Source organism: Plutella xylostella, chromosome 3 (genome assembly GCF_932276165.1).
Source record: "Plutella xylostella chromosome 3, ilPluXylo3.1, whole genome shotgun sequence".
Classification (NCBI taxonomy): Eukaryota; Metazoa; Arthropoda; class Insecta; order Lepidoptera; family Plutellidae; genus Plutella; species Plutella xylostella.
The window spans coordinates 6,148,608-6,176,364 of record NC_063983.1 but is presented as its reverse complement, the minus strand read 5'-3'; the positions used below and the strand labels follow the sequence as shown (position 1 = coordinate 6,176,364).

The window sequence follows — 27,757 nt, the reverse complement described above, 5'->3', positions numbered from 1 at the left end:
ATTTTTTTTACCACAGCAAGACAATTTTGGTCATCTTTCATGAATCGCTCTTGAACCTTCAAAAGCAAAGGAAATTCCTTCGAGTCTTTTTATAACGTTTTCACGACTCAATGGCTCGATAAATTTGGTTGTTAGTTTACTTACGTATATTGTATAGATTTGTCGTTGGCAAAGGATATAAGAATTTGGAAAATTGACAGTCGCATGCTGGATCCCCATTTTTATAAAACCTAAAATAAAAGGGGTGTAAGAGCCTCTTTGAGGAACTTTACTTTATTACATAATACTTACATACGTCCGGCGCATACTGGGCAATCAGCGAACAATATCAATAAATAATACAAAGTACATACACATACAGCCTGTCCCACTAAATTAAACTTATCCACCGATTTTACTCGCTATTATAAAGTAGGGATTTGATTATTCCAATACGTTAAGAACTGAAATAAAAATGTTTATTTAAAATAATAATTGCGAATGTTGCTTTCGCGGAACTTATGCGCTGAGGGTTGGCTGAGGGTAAAAATTTCTTATCCTCAAGCTACGTTATTTCTTATTATTGTTTCTTCTGTTTATTTCTTATTATGTGACAACATTTTACGCCCTCTGTTTTCCAATCCGCCCTCGTAACTATGAGTATTCTTCAGTGCTGCATTTCCAATAGGAAAACTCTTGAGTAAGCGGTGAAAAAAAATGTTTTTTTTTTCAATTGTTCGCAGTTTTCGATTTGCGCTCACTCTACTCAATTTGTACCGAGTTACGGGCGAACAGATTGTCAACTGGAGACGCAGCGGGTAGTGTTATGAAAAGACAAGACGTTTTAGACGTTGTCTATTTTCGTATTTCAGGCAATTATGTTATTTTCCAATATTTTTATCAAAATAAGTATTTCTCATTTCTGTTTACCCTACCTACATATCACCCTAATATTATGTATTAAGTACCTATAAGTATACGAAAATTTAACTATTAAAGTCATCATGGTCGATATTATCGTTTTGTGACTCTCTTTAGGAGAGGCCTATTATATGCAGCAGTGAACGATTGTCGGCTGATATAAACACGATTAGGTACACTTGTACTTTGAGTGTCAAGAAGTTATTAATTCAGAAACTCTCAATTTTATTTCGAGTATTAGTTAGTACAAAAATGCACGTGACTGTACACTCAGTACAATATAGCTACATAGTAACTACCTACTTAGCTAATAGCTACCATAATTATTGTGTTAAAATTAAATAATAAACAGAATCAGTTAAATTTAGTTTAATAAATAATTAACTTATATCTACGAAGTGTAACTTTTTATAGACTTTACAAAAATAAACTTAACTCATATTCAGTTAAAAAATTAAACTCTGTTAATAAGGTACGGAAGTATAGTGTTAAGATAGAAGTACTAAAATGAATAACCAAGTTAGCAAAGTCTGTTTCGCACATTGTGATATAATTGAGTCGGCGCCAGAATCGTCTAGAACTTCCCGACAGCACTTTGTTCCAATTGCAACTACTTTAGGGTAAAAGTCAGTCCAGAATTCAAAAGCTCTGTAATTCATATTTTCAGTTGTGCTCATAGTAAAATTTTGTCTGTCTATGATAAGATACCCTGGTTTCTCAATTTCAAATGGCTCCCAATCGATAATCACACCGGAATTAGTAGGATGTGAGTACCAGGCGAAATTCGTCCACATTTTCATTATTATTTCCGAAACGCTTTTGTCTCTGTAATCCCATTTGTTAAAGTCCGATGGAGCTGCCAAGTACGGCAAACCAAACGTGAAGATCAAATCGAAATTGTGAGGAACACCAATCCATGATGGTATTCCTTCATTAGCAATATCCGAAAACGGTTTCAAGTCAAATCGGTAGAGATACACTGGAGCATGCTTCCCCAAGTGTTTAGCAAGTTGATAAGTGGTAGCCCCGTGTACTTTGTCAGTATAAAAATCCAAAAATTGTTTTCTCAAAACTGTTTCGTTCGTTGTTGGTGGTATAGGTTTATAAAAAAATGCAACAGCGTCTTGTATATGATGTTGGTTTGTAAAGCAGGATCCATTCTCTATAGTAATATCTGAAAGGATAACTTCTTCTCTCATCAAATCGAACTCTCTTTGACTTATTCCTGCATCTTCTGCATCATCTTTGTTGAGCAATAGAGCATCCTCCATATTTGTGTAGCCAGCCAGTACCGGTACCGGAACAAACATATCTTCATTAAACATTTTGCTGGGTATCTCTGGCAAAAATGGACTAGAAACATTGCTAAATCCTGCGTCAACTATAGGCTTCCATTCATTTAGTGGTTCACCAATATCTAGAAGTGCTTGAAAGTTGACTCTTCGCAAACAATCTAATAGCTGAAATGTTGGTTTTCTGAAGCAACTGAATGCACTAGCCACCTTATCTACTGTGCTCATTTCTGTCCTGGCTATCGATACTGTGTCTGGTGCTAAGACATTTCCACTCATAGAAATAGCTTTTGCAAAGAGACCGGCAGAATATGATGATAGTATATGCAAACCAACACTGACTGCTCCAGCGTCGTGACCAAATATGCAGACATTTTCAGTGTCCCCGCCAAATTTTTCAATATTGTTTTTGACCCAAACTAGTGACGCTACTTGGTCAAGGAGACCGAAATTTCCTGGCACTTCATTATCTAGTGTTGAGAAGAATCCAAATATATTCAGTCGATATGCAACCGACACAAATATGACCTGGAAAAAAAAAAACGAAATTTTATATTTTTTTAACCTTATCTTAACTTAGTGGCTGGTTGAAGAAGGCAGAGGACAGAGGTTTGTGGTGCTACTTGAGAGAGGCCGAGGACAGAGGTTTGTGGTGCTACTTAAGAGAGGCCTATGTCCAGACCTGGAAGACCACAAGCTGATGATGATAACATATAAAATAAACATACCTATCATCCAAAATCAGAACTTTTATTTGAACTATCAAAAATCTAAAGTAAATGGAAAAAGTACTAATTAACTTTAACGATCTCATTTAAGTTTCACAGTAAGACGGTTCATGCAGACGTCCATTACTGTTATCTAGAGTAATTAATCTTGGGTTTTTTTACCTTCTGTTTCAGGACAATCTGGAATGGATTCATGTCGTTGGGGCTTCCTCGGACGAAGCTGCCTCCATGGAACCACACCATCACAGGGTAGCCCTCCACCTTGATTTCTGTAAGTGAAATAGAAAAAGTATTTTTTAAAACTATGCATGAATTAGATATCATAAGTTCTCTTCTACTTAACTTGACGTTATCAGTTGTTAAACCTGCGTGGAATTATGAAGTATACCTTTAAGTATATAAATTATTGAAGTATATTTTACCTAAATTAAATTTTAAAATACTATGTTAACAACATACATGAAAACCCATTTTAGAGCTACCAAAATGGAGAAGCCACATACAGAGACATTATAACCATAAACTATCTGTTTTGTTCAGCTTAAGCATAAATTAATATTAGTGTATTAGTCTATGGCTTAAGTGACTATTCATAAACTCCAAAATCCAGAGGCAAATAATATATAGCCATTATGGCTGACCAAAGTAAAATGATTCATGCGACATTTTCATGAAATTTCCAGACTTTCCCGTATAATTGAGGTCAGTTTAAAGATTAGGGTTAGTTTACCTGACCCAAAGCCCCAAAAGTTTCCTAGTATCACGTAATAACTGCATTAGCGTGTATTTCCTCAGAAACCAGTTATACTATGTCAGCGTGCAATTTATGTTGAAACTGAAGTATTATAGTTTACTCAATAAAATGAGGTCAAACACATAATAAAAGTCCAGTACGAAAACCGCCTTCAAAGACTCCTACGATATTGTCGTATAGTTTTATAATCTTTTTTCGAATTTTAATTTTACTTTACCACATCATTTCTTTTTAAAGATAGCTAGCTATTGTTTTTGACAGCTAATTAGTTCATATGTTTATGTGCAGCTCAAAACCATTCTACAAAAAATCAATATCTCCAAAGCAGATTCGGGATGACGTGAGTGCAAATGTACATACAGCGAAAAGCGGGTGGCTCGCTTGCGAATCACATCGGACCATCACATCGGGGATTACAGACGTGAGCATAATGTATGTACCTATTGTACCTAAGTAGGTATAGTATACGCAATTACGCAGACGCACGTACCAAATTGTTTTACTAATTTTATTTTTAACGACGACCATAACAATTTATAATCATTATTATAAGAAGTGTTAATGGGGTTTTATTTCATTGAGTCATAAAAAATAAATTAAATCGTCGTGAAGCTGTCTTGGTCTTGGATTAATGTCTGTAAAAAAGGTTTATAACCAAGAATATATGTATGTATTTATAAAACCTAAAATCACTGAGAAATATTTATTTAGGTATTACTTGAAGCTGTTACTGACACAAACAGAGAGTGTAACAATGTGAAAATGATAACAACGTGAGCAAGTACCTACTTATAAATACCAAATTTTACGCCAACATTTAATCAGTTCACATCCCCATCTTTGATACATTAAGTATTGAAATTAAAATTACAAGAACCAATTTCACGTGTAAATTGAAAATAAATTGTACTAAAGGGAGGTCTCGGTTCCTCGTAACAGTTACTTGGAATTATTTATTGAATTTCGATAACGCAACTATATGTGATCGATCGAGACTCGCTTCGGATCCGTCGCGTAATATATCGCCTAATATTTTGGGGCTCTACATGCGGGCTGTTCTTATCTGATCCGTATCTATAAACAAGTAAAAATTTAATCGACCTTATGATTGTTTGTTTAAATGTCATCTTCCGGTACTCAATTAATAAATACATAACAAAATAAGCTTAGATATTGCTAAGTAAATAAACCGCCCCGAGACATAACCGTACTCAATTACGTAGATTTGAAACGATTGTGTTTCGATTTTGTTGCTTCAGAATAACGACCACTGAAACAGAAACGACATTTGATCCGACATACAAACTACAGCTTTACTTCTGCACCATTCGTGGTTCCTCACTACTTACTAAGAATCTTTGCAGCCCCTCTGTAGCAATTGACCTCTTTACGACTTTTTAATCTAGATCAAGAACGAACGCTACGCAACACGCACAGTAACGTTTGCCTTTTGTTGTTTTTCAATGCCGGACTGAAAATCAGGGGTAGTATAAGTTTATAATTTTGCACTGAAACTCGAAAACTTATACAACTAAACTAACAAATACAATCTAACCCTACCTACACACAGATTTGTGCAAAAGTGGTTGTTGTTGTTAAAAGTCTTTATTATCATAAAAAAATACAATGAACAATTGTACATACCAAGACACAGTCAGGGGCATACGGCAGTGAAAATATAGGATTTAACCAAATTGTTTACATATAATAAGCCGAAAGGGGGTGACTAAAGGGTTTTGTTGCACGAATTTTGGGAATTCGCGACGGACAAATTTTTGCTTTCGTTAACGCTAGTTGGTGTATATAATATGTTACTGTAAAAGCCCGAACAACGGTAAATAAAATAAACTTTTTCATTGCTCGGCAGTATATTATGTTATAAAGAATTTCATAAATAAAATTGGGTGTAACCTGAAGAGCCCCAGCCTTAGCACTTCGAATCCGAGTCACGGCACATTAGACTGCATGTCGCGATTGGTCGCTCGCTCGTGAAACATCCTAGATGGTTTCCATTAATTTACACAACGTAACTTTGAGTAAATACGCACGACTCGTACTTGCTAATCACATTTGTATTTTTCTGTGGGGTTAGATACCACCACCGAACATTAAAATAAATAAAACAAAATAAAATATAGTTAATTCAGATAATAAAATCCATAGAGTGACAGATTACATTACCAAGTAACAATCGGACGTAACTTATATGCATCTGACAGATCTGATGTTTAATGTTCTTGACAGATGTAATTGCTAATGTGTGGGTGGCGGTACGGTAGCTGTAGATAATGAAACAACGACAAAACGAGGCATAATTATTATTAGCACGAAAGCTTTTTTTTAACATTTTTTTTCTAGTTAAATCATCATCATCATCATCCTGTCCTCCACACCGTATCCGGCGACGGCGACTCCTGTATGTTCAATCCGGGTTGTTGTTTTGGTGGGCTCTGATGTGACTTGCAAAGCCAAACTTCGTCTTGAAAACACGACTACAAGGCGTACAGTACAGTTGGCCAGACGAGTTGTACGTGTAGTTGTAGGAGGGCTTCGGTCTAGTTTTCCGTGCTTTGCGTTTTGCATCAACACATCAATTGTGACGAACTATACAAAAGTTCATAATCTCATAGAACGGATAATGATACCGATAATACTGTTACTTAAAATAACATCTTCTGGTGAGTGCTGAATTGAATGCCATTCTCTTTTCGCACCATTAAACGAGATAAATCTGTCGCAGGACTTAAGTCTGGGGCAGTCTGGGCAGTCTGGGCACGTAGTAGTCACAGGTACCCTATTCAAGATCACTCAGCATTAGCATAGTGTATTACGAATACATCAGCGCAAGTAGACACGTTGGCAGAAATGCACTACAAATCAATATAGCTTTAGCACCTCTCGCTGTATGTTTATGTATAGTGTATAGTTTTAAACTGGCTCAAACCACTTAATTATGAAGAAACAGAAAAAATATTAATATCACCCCTTCGGGGATAATGTAGTTCCTTCTATAATGAAAATACTGTAACTCAAATTAATTATCTGTGAGGTATAACTGCTATTGCTTATAAATTTAGTCTACTAACTAGATACCTACATACATATAAAAATAAATAATCTTAGTGATTATATACATACATATATTACATATATATCTTTCAAAATTGTTTTTCAAAAGATATTATAGTTAGTTAAGTTTGCATGTTATTTTTATAATGTTCTTGTTTTTGTCAATACTTTTGTCTGTAAAATTGTATACATTCACATGCTCTTACTTAGATTTAACGGAAGAGCTTGTCACCTATATTACAGGCCTTAAACCTAGTTTAGGTGGCAAGGTTTACCATATTTATAGTGTTCACTCGATGTATATTTTTACATGTTTTTGGATTAATAAATTATTTATTATTATTTATTATTATAGGAGACCTGAAACGATGTAATACTCCTATTCCATTTTTACGTGTCTAGCTCTCTTAATATTCTAGCTTGACTGAAATTCTATAAAATTATGTAAGTGAACCTAATAATATTAATCTCTGAAGTAAAATACCCATGTTAAGGTTTCCGTTGCCGAATTGGAGATGGGAGACTTAATTTTTACACAATTAAAAAAGAAAAGGGAATTCTTGTCTAATTCAAGAGCTAAAACTGATTTTAAATTTACAAAACGGCAGGGCAGTTGTCATTTTATTGTCACCGTTAAGCCTTCGATCTAGTATTTTTTGTCAGTCTGCTTCGGCTTGCCAAGAATCGTAGAGTGATAAGTGGTTCTTAGAAAGTAGATCTAAATTAAATTACCTACGTGGGTGCCTTAGATATCTGCGTTGCAGACTATAAAAGGACTTTATAAACAAGAATTAGTTTCTAGCAATCCACACGATTTCTGAAAAACATGATCGTATAAAAAGGGTGTTACAAAAGTGGTATAGTTAGCCGAAATGGGATAACAGGAGGCCATTTAAAATAACTTTTGTTGTACATTGTGTACGGCACGGGGTGACCTTTGAATTGCTTTGGCTTATCAATGATCGAGATTTTACAAAATTGAATTATTTTTTTACGTACAAACATAATATTCTAGTCGATAATAATAGTCATCATATTGACATGAATGGATTTTCCTATAAGTGCCGAGTAGTAGGTACTTATGTGATGACTGATTTTTATAACCTAGAAATATTCCTCATGCTAACAAGGCGGTGCTGTAGGAAAGCTAAAAAAATATGGAAATTCAATCAATTACTGCACTTTTGTAGTTAAGTTATGCAATTGCGGGGTAGTTTGCATTTTTACATAAATACCTACCTTCGTGAAATGAAGCGGATAATTGAACCAGGTCCGTATTCTTGTGTTTAGGTTAAAACTAAAATTAAACGACGAATTTATTTAATTATGAAATTTCATTGTGGTACATTATCGGTTTTCATACAGATAATTTATAATACTTATACATAAGTTTTTATTTACAAATTTGTATTTTTGTATACAAAAAAATATTAGCACACGAATACGACGATTTTACAAAGGTATATTTTTATTATTCACAGGATAAGAATAACTAAGCTTTCTTTCACCATAATTAGGTAAGTACATGTAAACTTTGTTCAAATACAAAAATCAAGACATAATATTTTTTTTATCTAAACTGTTTTCGGCATGATAAAATAATAACAGTCGCGAGCAATGAAAAAGTTCCAGTGTCATATTATTATGCAACGGCAATGACACGTACGCGAGTGTATTATAATTTATTTTATTCACTCTTCTAATTTAACTTAACTTCTAGAGACCCTGTGACCTCATACGAAGACATAATGATGAGACCCACCACAGGGCTCAGACAAAGCAGCAGATTGCAGCCGTCGAAATCTGAAAGTTTTGAATTTTTTGGCCTCTGGATCTCAGGAGATTAAGTAAGTCTTTAAAAAGGTAAAAAACGGTGCTCCTGGTTCTGAACAAGTTATTCCCAACAGCAGAATACAGCATAAGTAGCATAGCAAAAAACCTGCAATACGTGACCGCAAATATGCATCACGAATTGAGCGATAACTATAAACATTAGAGGTACCTTAGTAAGCCGTTCCCATTGTTGGATTTTTCGTACACTCACAAGCAATGAAAAAGTTCCACTTAGAAAATGCCAACACCAAATGGCCAACAATATACCTAATATTTACGTTTTTAGTTGGTAATATTGTGATCATTAAGTAAGCCTTTTGCGCTTAGGAGTAAGTAATTTGGTGATATTGTAACTCCAACTTTTTCGCAGTTAGTTGTAGCTAAATCTATAAGCTAGTGCAGTTAGTTGTAGGTATATCTAGCGGGTCCTTAATGATTTTACGTTTTATTTTTTTGTCTTATTTCGGCGATTTTTCAACAATAATGGTATGGAAGGCGACAGATGCTCATCGCAAGCCATACATAAAGCTTTCCAATTTTGGAGACAGTAATTCGTGGAATCAAAACATAATGAAATCCGCAGAAATCTTCAAGGAATTATCCTACCTTGGTGTATTAATTGTAATTAATTACCTGAAATATTGAAAAACAGTGATTTAAAGGGGAAATGGAAGATTTTGTTCGGTAATTTTGTTGTTATTGTATAAATTAGGGGTTTACGTAGATTTTCTTCCGGTTTTAGATAATTAGTGAGCCGTTTTGAATGAATTTCGTTTATTAATTAAATGATATTATTATTATTATTTAATCGTTAGTGACGCTTGTGCACACTCATTTACTTTTACTGAAATTTCTTTGTACACTTTTCTGAAAAACAGTACAAAAAACTTTGTTAGGTGTTGACATATGTTTCAATTGCAAAATTGGTTTTGTCCATGTTTTGTCGGACTGTATCATTCAGTGTTATACATAATTATTTCATTCTGACTGCTATGCCGAAGGTCGGGGTTCGATTCCTGGCTGGGGCAGAGATTGGTTTAAAGACAAATATTTATACTCGGGTCTTGGGTGTTGATATTTATATTTAATATGTATTTATCTATGTATTTGTGTAGATATATCAGTTGTCCGATTCCCATAACACAGGCTATGCCTAGCTTGGGGTCGAATGGCCGTGTGTGAGATGTCCCCACATATTTATTTATTCATGCATTCATTTCTCCCCTGTGGTTTAACCTAAAGCTATCCTCTGAACAAGGCCGGTATACGTGTCTAGGTGAGATTAAACCGTCACATTAATCTCCAGCTTAGCTTTTAGGCTACACGTAGTTCAGTTAATAAAGTTTTATTTAAAGTGTTTCAGAATATAAAAAGCATCGTAAATAAGTAAGTGCGAACAAGAATAAAAATCATGAAAATAATTTGTCGCGGATAAGGTGTACTTATTAAAAAAAAAAAGAATATTGCTTTACTGCCTCCAAAACTCAAAATTTATGCTAAGCTATTAATTCCGGTATTATGGTTTTGTATATGGGATGTTGCTTTTACATTTGAAAGCCAATTAAGCATTTAAGTAATTAAATACTAGCATTGCAAGGATTACAAGTCATAATATTCGAACAGCTGAATCGACTTTCAACTGAGTCAAATACTATCAAACACAATACAAACAAACCTACCAAAGTAATTTAAAGTGTTGCCGATACTAGTAGCAGGGTTTTATAGTCTGTAGTGACCTAAAATAAATACCATAAGCAGTAGTTTTAAAACACACTATTTAGGAACAATTCTATTTTGCATAGAGTTCAGAACAACAATATATTTCCTGAAATCCCTGTCTGAAAGTGATGTTTACCCACCATTTATATGAAATTCAGGACGGGCCTTTTAATGAATAATGCATGTATTTTATGTATAATGGCAGGAGCCTTTTGTGTGCCTGTTTCTCTAACTGTGCCCTGAGATTTGGGTGTTTAATGATTTCTATGTTGGGTATTTTGATGGATTCCTAGTTTGTCTGAAGGAAATTCTTCGTATTTTCATAAATACAATACAATACTTACCTACAATAAACTTTATTTGCACACCATATTTTTTTTAAATCTTACTTAAATAACAGAATGCACAAATGGCGGTCTTGTCGCTAAAAGCGATCTCTTCCAGAAAACCGTTAAAACCGTTTTCTGACATTGACTTTCATTGATGTGATGACCATATGATTAAGTATTTCTAAAGTCTGCGCCACGACTGAAACCTTACGACAAAATCGAGAACTAATGTGCATGTCATATTATATAATTATAACATTTAGTACCTACATGAGTGCAGCCAAAAGTAAAAATGTAATACTACGTTGAGTAATGCGCCACGGCAAGCGAACTTCAGGGGTAGAGCGGCCTCTAGTTTTTCTGGTGTAGTTCAATTATTATGTTACCTACCTAAATTGCCATGGTTTTGTTTAGCTAAACTTGAGTTTTCGCTATTACCTACTTATTTATATCGAAAGCAATTACACGTTTCATCGATATCACTTCGATCAGTTTTGGAATAAACCATGACGGTAACAACAAATTAATTATTGAAAGTGAACGGAGAACTTTAGCAGTGAGAAACGGCAGGTGACGTGTGGTGTATTTATAAATAGGGGAGAAAATACACTTGAAGCACAGAAACGTACGTCATTATGTTGATTTTGAAAACCTACTTACATACAGGGTGTCCCACGTTAAACTTCACATCCAAACCCATAAATATAATCTACTACGCTTTAACTTGGGACACTCTTTATAGTAAAATCTAATAATAGGCTAAGACTTATATACCTATTTGCATGTAATTGAATTATTCTTGAGATGTTAATAAATACCTCATGTTCTGATGGTTCAGAAAAATATCCTGCGTACCTATATAGATTCTAAATTTTAATACATTGTACTCTTTGCTCTGACATCTTCCGGGATGACAATCATGAGCATAATAATTATGAGTCGCAATAGATCAAAGTTAAAAAAATATGTGGAACGATAGTAGGTATAGTTTTTCCTAGTTACGGGTAAAGGCGCCTTGAGTACTTAGGTATAATGTTCATTCAAATGTGAAACTTCACAAATTAGGCAGAATGTATGTGTGAAACTTTTGCGTTGTTCGCCAACGATCTTAATTTCTGTTTCGGAAATTACGGTACACAATTAAACATTCGTTTGAGCTATCAATTTACATTTAGGTACCAAATCAGGAACAAAATTTCAGACAGTTTCAAATTATCGATTTTATTTTCATTTATTTCTTTTATAACTATTCCGTGCATAGATAAGTAATTCTTCAGATTCCAAAAAAAGAAAAACTGTAAAGTTTAAAACTTAAAAAAAACCGACATTCAACACTAAGTCACATATTTTTTTAACAGCTCAGCCGATTTTGATAATATATGGCTAAGAACACTAACTAACAACATTAACTATGGGGTAAAATTATGTATGATCCGAAACTAAACGAAAATCAGTTCAGCCATTTCAGAGCTACGCTATCACAGACGGATACACAAATACAGATACACCCAAAACCCCTCTTTCTGCGTCGGGGTTAAAAATAAACTAGATGGGAACAGAGCCGCGAGCACAGGTTTCGAAAGCTCCGTTTACGTTGCGTATCGTCAAATGTCACTGTCAAAATGTAAGGCAATTTTTTTAGTTCCAAAAGTGGCATTTGTTTTTTCCATATGTTTGTGTAGATTCGAAAATAGTATCGAATCCTGTACTCGCGGCTTAAACGTAAGAGAGACATAAGGAGGATCTGATGATATCGTAAGGAATATACATAATGTTTTTGCGAGCTAAAAGTCGTCTCAGAAGAGACACACGGAATACCCGCCCATTTCCCTGCAACGTCAAAACTGACAAAGATAAAATCTTTCCGTCCCTGATGTGCCATTTGAGACCCGAACCGCCAAAAGTAATGTACTCAGAATACTCAGTTTCCTATTCAGAACACACTTTTACAAAAAGAAGTGTTTCAGAAATGGCACCGTAACCCGCAAAGAAATCACAAAACTAAACGATCCTTACGATACCTACTACATCACATTTTGCGATTTATTATATATTTTTTTAGGTTTAGACAGAGGTTTCTTTAAAATTCGTTACTTTAGAATAGCAAACGCAATCTAAAGCAAGGAATTTTTACTGATTATTTATTATTATATACTTAGCTACTTATGTAAGAATGAATATGACTCATTAAACCATAACCAAATAAAATACAATTAAAAAAATCTTTCAAAGAACGCAAAGAAGTGCATACCTATAGTAAGTACCTACCTACATAACCTTGAACTAATAACCATTCAATAAAATATTGCCTTTACATTGGGTACGCGTGTAACTATTTTAATTATTAATAATATCAATTTAATTTTAATGACAGCCGTAATCGTTAAGCATTAAGCCCTAATTTAAGGTTTGATGTACGGATGCGGTGAGTACGTACCTGAAACTTCTGTCAGAAAGTATTTTTCGGCTCATCTATATCTTTCGCCTACAACCTAGGAATCATCATCATCATCATCTCAGCCATAGGACGTCCACTGGTGAACATAGGTCTCCACTCGAGGACTCTTCTGCTCCACCGACCATCAGACCTTCGAGCAATGTGTCCGGCCCACTGCCATTTCAGCTTACTGACTCGATAAGCTATGTCGGTTTCTTTGGTTCTTCTACGGATCTCTTCATTTCTGATTCGATCACGTAGAGATACGCCGAGCATAACCTAGGAATATTAGGATCAAACTGTTACTGAGGACAGTAACAGATACATTTGTATATTTGATACATATTCTTATGTTCGTACATATTCTTATATTACTGCTTATCCAGATACATTAAACATTTATGTGAAGAAAGTGATTGGTAGTTGTACATGTTGAGAGGAGAGTAACTAGTTTCAAAGTTATAGAGTATTCCTAGTATAATTATCGTTGGGATTTTGTAACTTAAGTTGGTTTATTTACTTTATGTCAGACTAGACAGAGTGCTTAACAAACTTAATGGATAAAGCTTGCGGTTTATAAAGTAATACTAAACAATATATTTAACCTTTAACACTTTACCCTTCTTAAAATGTACAATTAAATTAAAACCCCAAATTAATTTATCAAATTTAACTGAAAATGCTTTTAGGACCCGGTGTTAAGCTCCGCTCAGTGGGATTCTCACAATAAATTTCTATATAATAATACCTATAATTTAAATAAAATGGTACTTATCACCGCTAATTTATATTAATATTATTGATGTAAATGTTATGCCATGTACTGTGCAGTGACCATGCTTCCAGAATAAAAATATTGATATGAATCTCAAAAATTCGTATGAGTAGCTATAATATTTTAGCGAAGGAACATACCTACAGGTCATCAATCATTATGGTGGTCAAAATAGCAGATTACGAAGAAACTTTAGGGAATGTGAGGAAAAATTGAGCTACATAAATTATTTTAACGGAAACAAGGGCCTCATTGGGGGAAGTCAAGCAAGGTAGTTGGACACTGTCGCAGAATAGACCTTATTGGTATGTTATTAAGAATAGTAATAGTCTCATAGTATGGCCTGAGAAAATGACTTTCTTATCAAGATTGGGCGAAACCCTATGATTTACCATAACTAGGTTAATGAAGGACTACTGTATGCCCCCTTGAACCTCGTGTCGGATTAGGGAAGTGCGAACTGTTCTTTTCTTTGTCTAAGTTCTGTTGTTTGTTGCTCAAGCTAATTTAATATTATCATCAGAAAAGCGTATAATAAGAATAAGTTACTAGATTTTCCGAGCAAGTTTCGCATTTCTTGTAAAATATTTTCCCTAAGAATTCCGAGATAAAAAGTAGCAAAAGAAATGTTTTCTCTCTATACTTAACTATTAGTGTAATCAGAAAATTAGTCACGAACACTTTATCATTTCTGAAGACCTATTCTTAAAAAATATGTGAAATTCCTCCCACATAGGTTTCTTAATATAAAATTAATGAAATAGTCAACATTAAATAACTTTTAAATTTTCAAACTCACCGTCGGGCACATAGACATTCAAATACAGACAGTCCTCTGAGAACTCTTTTTTCTTTGGCTCATCGAGCTGCGTCTCCAACAACTTCATAAACAACTCGTCGTGCCTGCTCAGAGTATTTTGTACGTTATCATCCTTCTTTATATCACTCTGCATGCAATCTGGTGCGTATGTCGTAGCATTTCGCACGCCTTCCCATGTTGGCAGATCATTGTATTCCGGTGGCGCGAACCTTCGGGTTTCCACTGGTGGCTGAGCGTAGGGGATGCCTAGATACGCAGCCACCCTCTTTGTTCGAAAGCGCGTAATGTACATGCCAGAGATAGTTCCCTGGTTCTGCACCGTTATCTGCTTGGGCTCTCTAGCCGACAGCGCCAAGTGAAGCCCGAAGAGAAATAGGAACACTCGAATCATTGTCCCGAACGAGGCTGGCCGCCAACAAAAGAGATTTGAAATTCGAACGTCAATATGTTTTTAAAATTATCCCGATCATCACACTCCCCTTTTTTGAAATAAGAACATCCATAACTTTTTTATTCACTTTTTTTTTCAATATTCACATTGATACTCGAATAAAATGAGGAATATCGGGGCGGTAGAGGCGTACAGGTTCGATGGTGGTGCGTTACTGCTTCTCGTGCTAACTCAGGCCCGTAAACAGTGGGGCTGCTCGTCGTTATAGCGACCAAGGAATTGCCTTTGTGTGCTAAGAATCGAATAGAAGTGGCAACGAAAAAGGTGACGCGGCGAATTTCTAACAAATCTAACAAATGATCCTTGGATGCCTTTGAACAGAATGTTGATTTAAGAATGTAGGCTTAAGGAATTTATGTCTCGGTAAAGATAATGTGTACCTAAATTATAAATGTATTTATGTCTAGCTTGTACTCACTGTAACCTGAACAGAATATGGATACAAGTAATTTTGTATGCTCGGGAGCGATTGCGAAAACAATATTTATAGTAAACATTATGGGTGCGAGAGATAAAACTAACAATGAGAATGTTTGTATCGGGGAATTGGAGCTTGAATGAAATATGTTAAAGGAAAATTACGAATAAGTTTCAACAATGTCATAGGTATTATCAGGTACTTAATTTAGCACTTTTATAGGTGCTAAGTCATATAATATTGATTATTATTTAAAAAAGTAGTTTAGTTATTTATTTGGGTACATAAATTGATTATTAAGTACAACCACAAAAAAAAAGCTTGGTAATATTAAAATCAATATTTCATTACATTGCAATACAGCACTCGTTAGATACTAAAGTAAGTAATCCGAAAGAACTTTCAGTAAAATTAATAGGTATTCAAAGAACAACCCGAGTGAAAATGTGGACTTTTATAAACTCACCATATATTTTTTCCTTGAAGGTTAGATTGTTGAATAAAATTCGTCTATATTTAATGTCATTCATGATCAAGTTGTCTTCAGTTGACAGCCATGGATTGAGAATGAAAATTAGAGTCTGGGGGGGTCGCCTTTGCTTAGGGTTCGTCTCCACAGGCGAAATAATCGCGACGAGTTTCGGAACAACTTCAAGGGCGACTTGCACTCTAGATTTAGTATTAAATCTCGATTCAAACCGAAATTATAATATATATGGTTTCACGTGCATGAAAAGGCCCAATGTCTGTTTGCTGCGCAATATTACAATGATTATAAACACATAATCATGACTCCTGATAAAAATTGTCGGCGAATAACAACGTTTTTTTATGAAAGTTACAAACATACTAATTACTATGGACAAAGAACTAGTAGGGTAACGTAACGTACCTAGGGACATTTTTGACTACCCCAACTTTGAATGAAGCTATCGCAGCGTACAACTAAGATATTAATGTGAAATTTTCTTTATTCGGTAGGATAAATAATCTACTATCACTAGTATTTGTGCTTAAGCTTTAGTGTGACCAGATTTTAATAAATTAAGATAAAAGTAAAAATGCTTGTTTTGACCCAAGGTACGTTACACGTTTGTACCTTGGGACACTGTTTCCTGTAGCTTTGTACTATGGAAAATGCAAACTTCTAAATAACGCCTTATATCTCTGTTCTTATTTATTTACTGCATCTCCCTTCTGTCTAATTTCACTCTGGCACTAATAAGAACAGAGATATAAGGCGTTATTTAGATGTTTGCATTTTCCATAGTACAAAGCCATAGGAAACAGTGTCCCAAGGTACAAATTTAATCGTGTCCCAAGGTACAAAAAAGCAATATTTAACCAAAATTCAAATATCTTTATTTTTAATTAATAGGAATCTTTCAGATAATGGCCATGTCATAAAATTAAATAACTGAAAAGTTATACGTGACATCTATGTCTTTATTTTGAGCATGCCTCAATGAGATAAAGCAACACAAAAAACTATACAAAAGCTACTTTTGACTCCAAAAAACTTCATACTGTCTTCACCACACACTAGATGCTGGTATGATCACGAGACTCACTAGTTTTGCCAAGCGAGTTAAATACTATGCCTAGGGTAGAATTTTAATGTGTTTATTTAGCCGGTTTTTAAAATACAATCAATGTCCCGAGGTACAAGCGTCCCAAGGTACGTTACGTTACCCTAAGTACCTAGCACTCAAAATCTATATAACAAGCTACTATTTGAATTATTTAACTCTAATAATAGCCAATTGTTTAAAAATAAAGTTAAAAAACACCTATTGAATCAAATGTCAATGACCTCGCTATGCCTATATATTACCTGTCTATATACCTACTTTGATTGTGTTGTACCGTGTTACATAAATATAATATAAGTATTGTGCTTAAAACTTAATTAGAAATGAGAGTAACCGGCCAACAAACTGTTTCACAGTTTGGCAGATATTTAATTGTAATACTCAGCATGTATTTTTGATAATAAACATAAACAGTAAACGTTTTTTAAATATAGATTAGAAACTAAATCTAGAATTAAGGTTTTGGTGAAAGTCAAACTTAGTTTTCCTTTTTGATTAATTAATCCATACGTTCACGGACAACCCGTATAATAATGAAAGATTAATAAGGTGGCCATGTTGTGACAATGCGATGGTCTATGGGCTTCGGTAAGCTTGCGACGCCGGAGTATCGCGTGCCCGGTGGAAAGCTAAGCTTTTCGTGTCATTGCATTGACTTCTGTATACGTACCTACGTTTTTCCTTTGACTTTTTGCCCGTAACTATCGACCCGACTGATTCATCTTGTTATTGCGGGTTCAGGTCATGCGATCTCGGACTTTGTTTGCAATTTTTCTTTATTGTAGTTTACACTATTTAAACATAGCTTAGATTATATATATATAGATTTAGAATGGTCTAAAATGTTACTAAAAATATCCCTTTTATTATTAAACTTATAGGTACTAAAATTATAGATAGAACCGGCCTTAATTTACTGATAATGTATGAATTATATGTAAGTACTAAAACCAGAACTATATTTTGTGTACGTTATAATATAAAGTGTTAGCTTTACACCAATATATATGCTACATAATTATGTACTTACTTGTGTATTTATTCATAAAAACCTGCGGCCACTAATAAATCTACAGTACTCATCGTTACACAATTTGCTCCTTGTTAGATTTTATAAAAATATTAGTAATACTAGCACGTAACGAAACTCTCTTTTGTTTCATACAACCAATTTTATTTCTGAATGCACAATAATAACAATTCCCTACAAAAGTATAATTAAAAGTAGTTACGCATTTTCAGAAATGAAACAAAAGGTTCAATTTTACTGAAATAACACACAAAGTTCTCATATATTGTTATGTTTCACTCAAAAGTTGTATAAGAGCCAAGGACGTTTTAATGGAAAAAACACCATACAAATATGAATTATTACCAATCATAAATATATTATATGTCTGTCGTGTGCATTTGTGTTACCGTTTTCACTATCACACAAAATAAATCTACAATAAAATAAAGAAGATACTAAACATCGGTCAGGTCTGATCTGAGACGATGTGCGATAATGTAGAAATGGGTAAGTACAATAAAATCATAACTTTTTTCGCCGTGATTTTTTATTTTACGACGCGATTATGTCAAATTCTTATCTAAATACCTATCCTATTCAATATTATTTTAAGGTACCTAATTCCTCTTCATATAGCCGATGCCCGTGGGGCACACTGTGTAACTACACAATGTAAGAAATTTGTCCCTCAGGAGAGATTTCTGTATTCCATGGGAAACCCCTTTTAACCTCACTCGAAAATATAGACGGTATACCTTCTCAAAGGTGCCCCAGTAATGCAGAGTTGCAGAAAGTAACTTTAAGCTAATGTTGACATTAAATCTATGTATGTCTCTTTCTGTCCGTATACTTACTTAAAATCAAGACAGCATTACATTTAACTTTTTAATTTTTTACCTTAAAGTTCCTATGTGCAACTCAACGTGAGTATGCCAAACAAGACTGCAAAACAAAGCCTAGCACAGCAGGATAGATTTTCAGTTCCCGAAAGGAATATATCAGGCTTTTGGCACCAATCGTATCGCGAATTCGTATTTTCTGTTCGACTGTGCACGAACTGCACGCAATATTGCAATGCTTCGTGTGAAATCGTGAAACGGGTTATTCCAATACAACCCAGCATAATCTTAACTCATTAAAAAAAAAAGCCACTGCTGGGCAAAGGTTTCTCCTCAAACATTATACAGAGCGGAATTTATCAGTGATTCCTGTTGGCAGGTGAATGGTTATACTGAGCAGTGAGCATATTTTATTAAAGGACTAACTCTGAAATCGCTTATAAAATCACTGTTGTTACTTAGGTAGGTATATGGTTCATTGAGACAACTGTTTTTTTCGGTTTCAGAGTTGTTCAGAGGAGCAATACATAATCAAAAGTAAGTCGGTTGGGTTGAGTCCAAACGTTGATGGCGGATTTTCTTTCCAATGTTTATACGTTTAGAAGTTTTTTTTTTATCGGACCGAATATCTATGCAGTAAAGCATTTCAGTCTGTCATCTAGTTTACCTTGAATAGAAATATAGTGGTTTCAAACCTTCTGCAATATTCTAATACAGACGTAATAAATAAGTAGGGAAGTATGTTTTGGTTTGTTTTATTTCAGTGTCGTCATGCAATTTTCCTTTTGACATGGAAATAACTATGGTATTATCCGATTCAAACTATTCAAATTCAACCTCACGAGGAAAGTGAGCCTATTGGAACTGTGTGGTTTTCATAGACCACAGATATTAGTCGCCATAATCGTGTTCAACATATAGATTCCTTTAGAAGAACCTACCTGGGTCATCTTATAACCGTGCCGCTCAATTAGCATTTGATCCAGTACTTATTCAAAGTTAAAACAAAAAATTCTTTCATGAAATACGTAGACGAAACATTAAAATTATAAACCCCTTCCATTTTGCTCGAGGTTCAAGTTCAACCGAAGTAACTTAAAAATAACAGGTAAGTATATTATTATGTTACAAAGTGCAAAGAACGAATGTTATAGACGGCTGCCGATCAGATAAAGTGGTTACCGCTACTGAGTCATGAATAACAAAATACAACCTTGAACCAAAACACGACAATTTATGGGCAGCTAAGGAAAATTTCAGCGAATAAAAGAATTACAAAGTCGCGTAATGCCAATACTCTCCCTGATATCTTCTAATGGATAAGTCCATTAGCAATCGAAAATGCAAAGTTGATGGAAAAAGGGGAAAAGGTAACACTCGCGCTCTGAGAAACATTTTTATGTAAGTACATATAATACTTACTTACTGAGTAGCTCTATAGGTTTTCCCGTAGGAATTATGTGTTATAATGTAGATTTTAGCACTCAGAGATACTATACTGCCATTACCGTTATAATAATAAAAGGGCATTTCGAGTTTATTCTTTACAAAAATACATCCTCGGCAGCTCTCTTTTTAAAATAGTTTTGGACACTTACCTATTTATTTATTTATTATGGTTCACCAACATTTGTTACATCAAAACTATTACAATTCTATAATTAAATACAAACTAGATGCACAAACAATTATAGGGAAACACTGCATGCACAAAATAAAAAAAAAGTAATTTTAGTGGCTACTTAAAATAAATTTAACTACAAAAATTTAGATTAATATATTAATTGATTGAGAAATTAATTGTATTTTTTAATTTAAACAAGAGTCAGCATGAATATCAATTGATCCAGAACATTTATTTAACAATCTGCTTAACCAAGGAATGGCAGAGTTAAAACCGAGAACTGTATTACGGTGAGGCGGACACAAAGGTTTTATTGGTTGTCTGGGAAGTCTTCGAGGCACCAAAAAATTAAACTTGGACAAAATTTGTGGACAATCAATAAAATTCTATTTCTAATTATTTTAAACAGAAAACTTAGGTCTAGTAGATCTCTTCTCTCTCTCTTTTCTAAGGAAGTTATTTTCAAAAAATCTAATCGATCAGCGTATTGTTTTTTTTTTATTTAAAATTACTGCAAAATATGATAAGTGTCCCACGAAACGCTTTTGGATACGCTCAATTCTGGCAATATGGGTTGAGTAGTGGGGACGCCATACCATACTACACTACAATACTCTAACACACTCCGAACTAATGCATTATAGAGTAAGATCTTTGTGTTCGGGTTCCGTAAGGCTTTGCTATTTTGAAGGACAAAACCAAGAGCTGTAACATCACAACTATCTTCAGTTTTACCGCGAAATTAAATCGCGCGCCAAAATGTTAGCGTCCCACGTCCCCTCGCCGTTTCTCGCGCAGCTTCTCTGCGCATACCGCGTCCCGCGCGCTCAATCTTCACCCCCGCGCACCCCGCTCGCGCCACCGGCCAGCGGAGCCCGCGCAGGCAGTCGGCGCCAAACCGTATTCCCGGCTACACCACGCTCGCTTGCGCCTTCAACGGACATTAGTTTTACAATAAGATCTCACTTGCATTATTACGTGTCTGTAGAACCTTAAATACAGTGAACTTGTACTCACTGGGGTCTGTGTGGTTTATCTTTAAACCGTAGATGGTCCCGGACTTAGTCTAGACCAAAGGTTTAAATGTTTTTTGTTATACTTAACGATTTTTCTTCGTGCACTTCGTGGTGCTATAAAGAAGCGTTTAAGCTGACAGCTGAATCTGCAGTATATTTTATTTAAGTTTCTGATTCACAACAACTTTACAGAACACACGTTTTCTTCAGCACATATACAGTGTGTGGTTTTTCGGACCCAACAAACTTTAAGGGTGTATTCTACGAGTACGTACATGCTTTGAACTTTTTTTTATGTAATTTTTAAGCAGTTGTGGATATTTTTATTAGATAGAGATGACTTTTTGCAAATAAAAGCTTTATTTCATGTCCGTAAGGCGTTTAAATCTCGCGATATGATTTTCTATAAAGAAGAAGAAAATCTAATTTAAGTTACTTAGAACCCCACATATGGGAGTTTTTCTCGATGAAATTACTCGTAGAATCCACCCTTAAAGTTTGTCGGGTCCGAAAAACAACACACTGTATATTCTTGAGCTCTTCACGCTTCAGGGACCGCATTAAATAATGAAATAAACCAATATGTGAGGAGTCTTGTTGCATAAAGGGTAGAATAAAAAAATGGGACAGCAAAGATAGGCAACGTAACTATTGTTGCAGCTACAGTAAGAGCCTCTGTATAAGTTCAGTATTTTTTCTCTTTTGCATTGAATAAATGATATTCACTACATTGAAATTGAACGAGGGCTTAAAAATGTGAAGTAAAATTTTAATAAATTATTCGGGAAAATTGGATTACTTACCTTGATTTATTTTTGATTGGTTATAACTTTACACGGCTTGAATTCCAATGAGTTAAGTCCATAAAAAGTGACCTCTATAGAACTCTTACACAAGCTTTCATTTAACAAAATATTCGCAATAAATATGCTTTTTTCAGTATATTTAACCTTGATTTTTATTGGTAAGGTCAGCAAAATAGCTGAGAATTATGTAAGTTATAGCACCGCATAATTGAGGTGTTATTTCGAGAACGGTCGAAGAAAACGATCCATAAGTGCCATTGTGAAAATTGATACGATCGCCAGTGAAATTAACCCTAGCATAATGGATGTAGTGTTGAAACATACTACAATCGTAACATAAAATATAAATTTTACACATATGTATTAAAATTGTACAATAAAACTGGTTAGAATAATTATATTATTATTGTAACTTCGTTCTTTTTTTAAATTTTGTATAAACAACTACGTTAAATATTGCTTACTACTTATGACTAAAGGCAGAAAATATAAGTATCGTACTTTAAAAGTGCAGTAACTTTAGAAACAAATAAGAAACGATTTTGAACTAAAAAGGACGCTCGAAAAGCAATATCATTGTTAACCGATAAATTATTCTATGAATAAAAAGTTTCTATAAAACGTTAAAAAATTTGTGTTCATAGGTAACACATACATTTTTCAGTATATTTTATAAAACATCAGTCCCATCTCTCTAAATTACGAGTTTATTTATTATAGACTTAAATTAGATAAAGCTATTTACAGAATTCACAAACTCATTTTGTCTAATCGACAATCTACAACTTATCTCTCGAAAGTTTTTAACCCGGGAAATAAATGACCTTTTCACAGCGATAGCGGGCGGCGGCTGCTACAAGACACTTATTACAAATGACCGGCCATAAACAGGTCACCGATAGAGGCACGGATTCACGGACATGTACTATCAGCAGTCGTTGAGACCTAGGGGGGTCACTCAACATAACGAGTGAAAAAAAAAGACTAGTGAAAAATCACTGAAACGGAGAAAAAAAATTACAACAATTATTTTGTTTTGATAAGGTATTACTCGTTGTTGATGTTAGTGAGGTGAAAAACTAATCCTAGTCATTATGGCACCGACTTACAATAATAATAGTACCTGCTTAGGTGTTTTATAATGTATCTTTGTACCATAGAATAACAAGTACAAGTGCTAGTCTCGTTATTCTATGCTTTGTACACCCTAAGTGCATTGTACTCATTCAAACGACTGAAAAACAGGTGACTCGCTTGCGTAATTCGTTTGAATACATCTTCGAGTATATCAGTCGTCTGAACTTTGAATGTATGTTTGTATGCAATAAACGTACCGATATTGCATGACAGAAAAAAGGTCGTTTCACACAAAATTTTATGCGAGTGCTTAGTAGACGTACATTGCTGGGCTTTTGTATAGTATTTGCAAATCTTTTTAATCTGCCATACATACTCAGCAATGTAAGTCTACTAAACACTCGCATTAAATTGTGTGTGTTTACAGTGTGTGAATCGGTCTTGCAGTCGTCAAAATATAATAGGCCCGTTTGGATACAAATTTGCTATTTACTCTTGATTTACTTGATGAAATACATGAAAAGACCTATAATCTGGCTTATTATTTAACGGCCGAAAGAAAAAAGAACTTTTAAAGCACCAAAAGTTACTTATTGTGGAGATTTTTTATGATTTAGGTTTAACATCAGCTGTCATCGCATAAATTTTAGAGCTGTCCAAACGGGCCTCTTATTTTTCGACGACTGTAAGCTGGAGTAACCGTACTAGACGAGGGAGATTATCAATGGGCACGCAAGGCCCTGCATATTGACGCTGGGTATACTGCGATTATATGCTAATAGGCAGCGGTGGAGCCCTGTTACTGTGAACTTCGTAATGTTTTGCGTTTGTTTTACCAATGGAATTAAGAAAATTTGGGTTGTAAAATAACTACAGCCAATACCTAAATTAAACATGATATTGTCAAACACATGTAAAATACCTGCTACTTTTATAAGTATTGAATTTGAATGATGAATTCCAAAATTCCGAATATTTCTGTTTCATGTTTGTAAGACAATAAATTTGTCCTGACCGTGGCACAAATATAATAAAATAAGTGATATTTTTTGTACCTTTTTTAATTTAAATTTTTTATTGTTATAATAATATGAAGGTAAGTACATTAATTTACACTGTGTTTATAAAAAATACCTACTTATATACCAGAGTGCCATTTTAATAACGAAGCCGTTGATTGTAATTGTTATAACCAAAGTCCTAACTTTCAGTAGCCTTTCTTGTGATTACCAAAGCTTATGCAGTGGAGTAGACGTGCGGTAATAATAATAATAGAGATACGGACATTATCCACTGAGCCATATGCTGTGAATAAGATTGGTTAGCAGTGTTGCTATGATATCCAAGATGACACCAATAGGGGGTTAATGTGTAAAATCGGAAATAACTAGAAAAATAATAATTATACCTAGGTACCGCATTTAACCAAAGTTTAATGAATAAGGATATGCTATTTTTGTTTTGATATTTTATTGATAATTGTATCTAAAAACCTTTATGTTCCCATTGCTGATCATTGTAGCCTGCTTTCATACAGTACTAATAAAAAATATGACTGGTCCCAATAACTCTATCTACCAAAAAATTGCCATTAATCGGTCTTGCAAACAATGTTGTCCTTTTGTGGCAATATCATAAATCTATAGAAGCGTGGCAAAATAGAATAGTAAGCCCAAACTTCGGCTATTGCAAAATCGCGTAAAAATACAGGGTGTTTTATAAAGTCACTTTTGCAAAGCTCTGTATATGTGCCCGAAACAAAAAAAAGTGACCTGAGCCTTATCATCAACATCGTACGGAGAAGTTTTAATAAGCTGAAGTTTTAAAGGATGACAGATCACACTCCAGCCATACCTTTTTTTAAACCTGTACCGTACTAATATTATAAACCTAAAAGTTTTTCAGTATAAATTGATGGATATGTCGCAGGCATCTGGTTGAATCTCCTTTTTGGCTGAATCACTAACGCGTTCATTGGATGGTGCTATTCAATTGTATGACTTTAAAGTCAATAAGCGAAGCTCGTGGAAATAGCTAGTATATTTTTCGAGCTATGGTAGCGGGGTCGTATTTTATATCAATAGTCTGAGATACCTAGATCTCTGCACTATAAATAACGAGTCCAAGTAAAGCGATACCCGCTCAGCTGGCGCGGTGATTATCCAAGGTAAACTACGATGAAACTAAAGTAATCAGGGGGATCACTTTATCCTAACTAATATTATAAATGCGAAAGTAACTGTGTCTGTCTGCTACTCTTCACGCCAAAACTACTGGACGCATTTGAATGAAATTTGGTATACATATGGTCTAGACCCTGAGAAAGAAGATAGGCTACATTTTATCCCGGAATTCCCACGGGAAAACTTTTTAAGGCGAAGCGAAGCTCGTGGGAACAGCTATATAAAATAAAATGAACTTTCGGAGTGCTGCTGCGCGAGCCACGACTCTGTCTCGTTGTATTAAACGTGCGATTGCACGACAGCTTTTGTTCGTTACTTGTTTGTCAGTATAGAGTAACCCTCCAGTGTTGCCAACTAGCTGAACTAGCACGGGGGTTGTTTGATGAATACTGAATGCGTGAAGCTTAGGAGAGCTCATCAATAGTTAACAGACTGTGAACAGGCAGTTCTGTTGTTATAGCCTCGCTGTAGTTCAGTTTAGAATTTATAGTTTCGAAAATTAAGAGATCCCGATGATTCAGAAGCACATATTTACTTATATTATATCATCAAAATCAGCCCATAACTGGCAAATATATCGGTGAACAGATAATAAAATAACATACTTAGCTACATACATACAGGCGAATTGAGAACTTCCTCCATTTTTCGAAATTTCCGCGAACCTTTTCTATCGGCATTAATTTTAATTTTGCCGCGCGGCCGAAATCAGTACAATAGAATCTTTTACTGTTTTGGCAACAAAGTCCGATTTATGTATGATAATGGACCTTTGTAGGCGTTTAAATCACTTTGAATAGCTATTTTTATTATCTTGCACGCGCTGTTATTACAATCCAGCCCTTTTATTGACCTTTCAGGTGGGCAGACATAAAACCCAATGTTTAATCTTTATCCAGGTACAAATTTGTTTTAGCATAGGTATACGTAAATTAAATAATATATCTACATGCACATATATAATTATTCTCATGACTGTAATCCCCGAAGAGGTAGTCAGAAATTTTCACAGTACATTTTGTCGCCGTGTTTGAATGAGTACAATGCACTTTGGGTACACATCTAGAATCTAAGCCGGTTTCCTCACAATGTTTTCCTTCACCGTAAGATGTATATTTGTTCTTTAATTCTTTATTTTTTAAGACATACACATTTACATTTACATAATCGGCAACAATACATTAGCAACGTTAGCCTATCGTCTCCGGCGTAACAAAATTATATACAGGGTGGAAAAATATATTATTGAGTATATGAGAATGTGTCCTTCGAGTAAATTTTTTTCTTCCGATTAAAGTGTTTTCCTTGAAATGAAGACAATAATGTAATCGCTTACTTTCGGCAATGCATCTACGGATTTAAATTACACAGTAAATTTCATTGCAATAAAACTAGAAAAACCTCCAGCTCTCCGTGAAAACAAAAATTTATTTAAAATAAGTAATAAATCAGGACAGTTTATTATGCATCGAATTTGTTGCCGTTAGCTATAAATTGTAATATCCAGTTCCAAGATTCCAGTCGGCCTGAAATTCAGCTGAAACCAGTATAAATACCTTAAAATAAAATAAAAATATTAATTTTGGGTACCCTACCCGACAGTGGCAGCGATCTGGCCAGCATCTTCTTTTTAGTTTAATTTTAATTTTATATTAGTTAGTTTTAGTTAGGCATTAATAATTATAATCTAATCAAGAAGTACTATGTAACAAATAAATTGTTGATGACATTTGAGCATATTTTTTGGGGATCTGTCCTTCAAAAGATAAAAACGAATCCTTATATAAATGATGACTGTTTTTATTAGTCCTATGAGTAATTGGCATCTCATATCTTAACTTATCAATATAATATTTTTGAAAAACGCTCGTTGGAGAGTCACTTTGTTATTATATAACTACTCTTTATCTATAATAATACTCTATAATAAATACTCTTTTGGGGATTGTAATGTAGTTGAAAGCAATTTTTCAAGTTGTTATCACTGAAAGCATTTTTTTTAACAAACTGTCAATAAGATAATTCTACTCATCATCATCATTGGCCACAGCATCTAAATAGATGATTGCAGGTAGTAAGGTAT

At 34.4% G+C, this 27,757-nt stretch overlaps 1 protein-coding gene across 1 annotated transcript; it reads right to left on the bottom strand.

Annotated features, from left to right (window-relative positions):
- Positions 1-1,260: 1,260 nt before the first annotated feature.
- Positions 1,261-15,250, bottom strand: LOC105382776 (carboxylesterase 5A). Its single transcript, XM_048623013.1, has 3 exons — positions 14,636-15,250; positions 3,083-3,189; positions 1,261-2,720 (listed from the first exon to the last, which is right to left on the bottom strand). The coding sequence occupies exons 1-3, from the start codon at positions 15,045-15,047 to the stop codon at positions 1,389-1,391; spliced, it is 1,851 nt and encodes a 616-aa protein (XP_048478970.1). The 5' UTR covers positions 15,048-15,250; the 3' UTR covers positions 1,261-1,388.
- Between the last annotated feature and the right edge of the window lie 12,507 nt (positions 15,251-27,757).

What these genes read in the sequence shown, in the direction of transcription:
- LOC105382776 (XM_048623013.1), bottom strand. Translation starts at nt 15,047, where the DNA reads ATGATTCGAGTGTTCCTATTTCTCTTCGGGCTTCACTTGGCGCTGTCG. An exon ending in GAATGTCTATGTGCCCGACG is followed by an intron (nt 3,190 to 14,635) that starts GTGAGTTTGAAA and finishes TTTCACTTACAG; the next exon opens with AAATCAAGGTGGAGGGCTAC. An exon ending in AGATTGTCCTGAAACAGAAG is followed by an intron (nt 2,721 to 3,082) that starts GTAAAAAAACCC and finishes TTTTTTTTCCAG; the next exon opens with GTCATATTTGTGTCGGTTGC.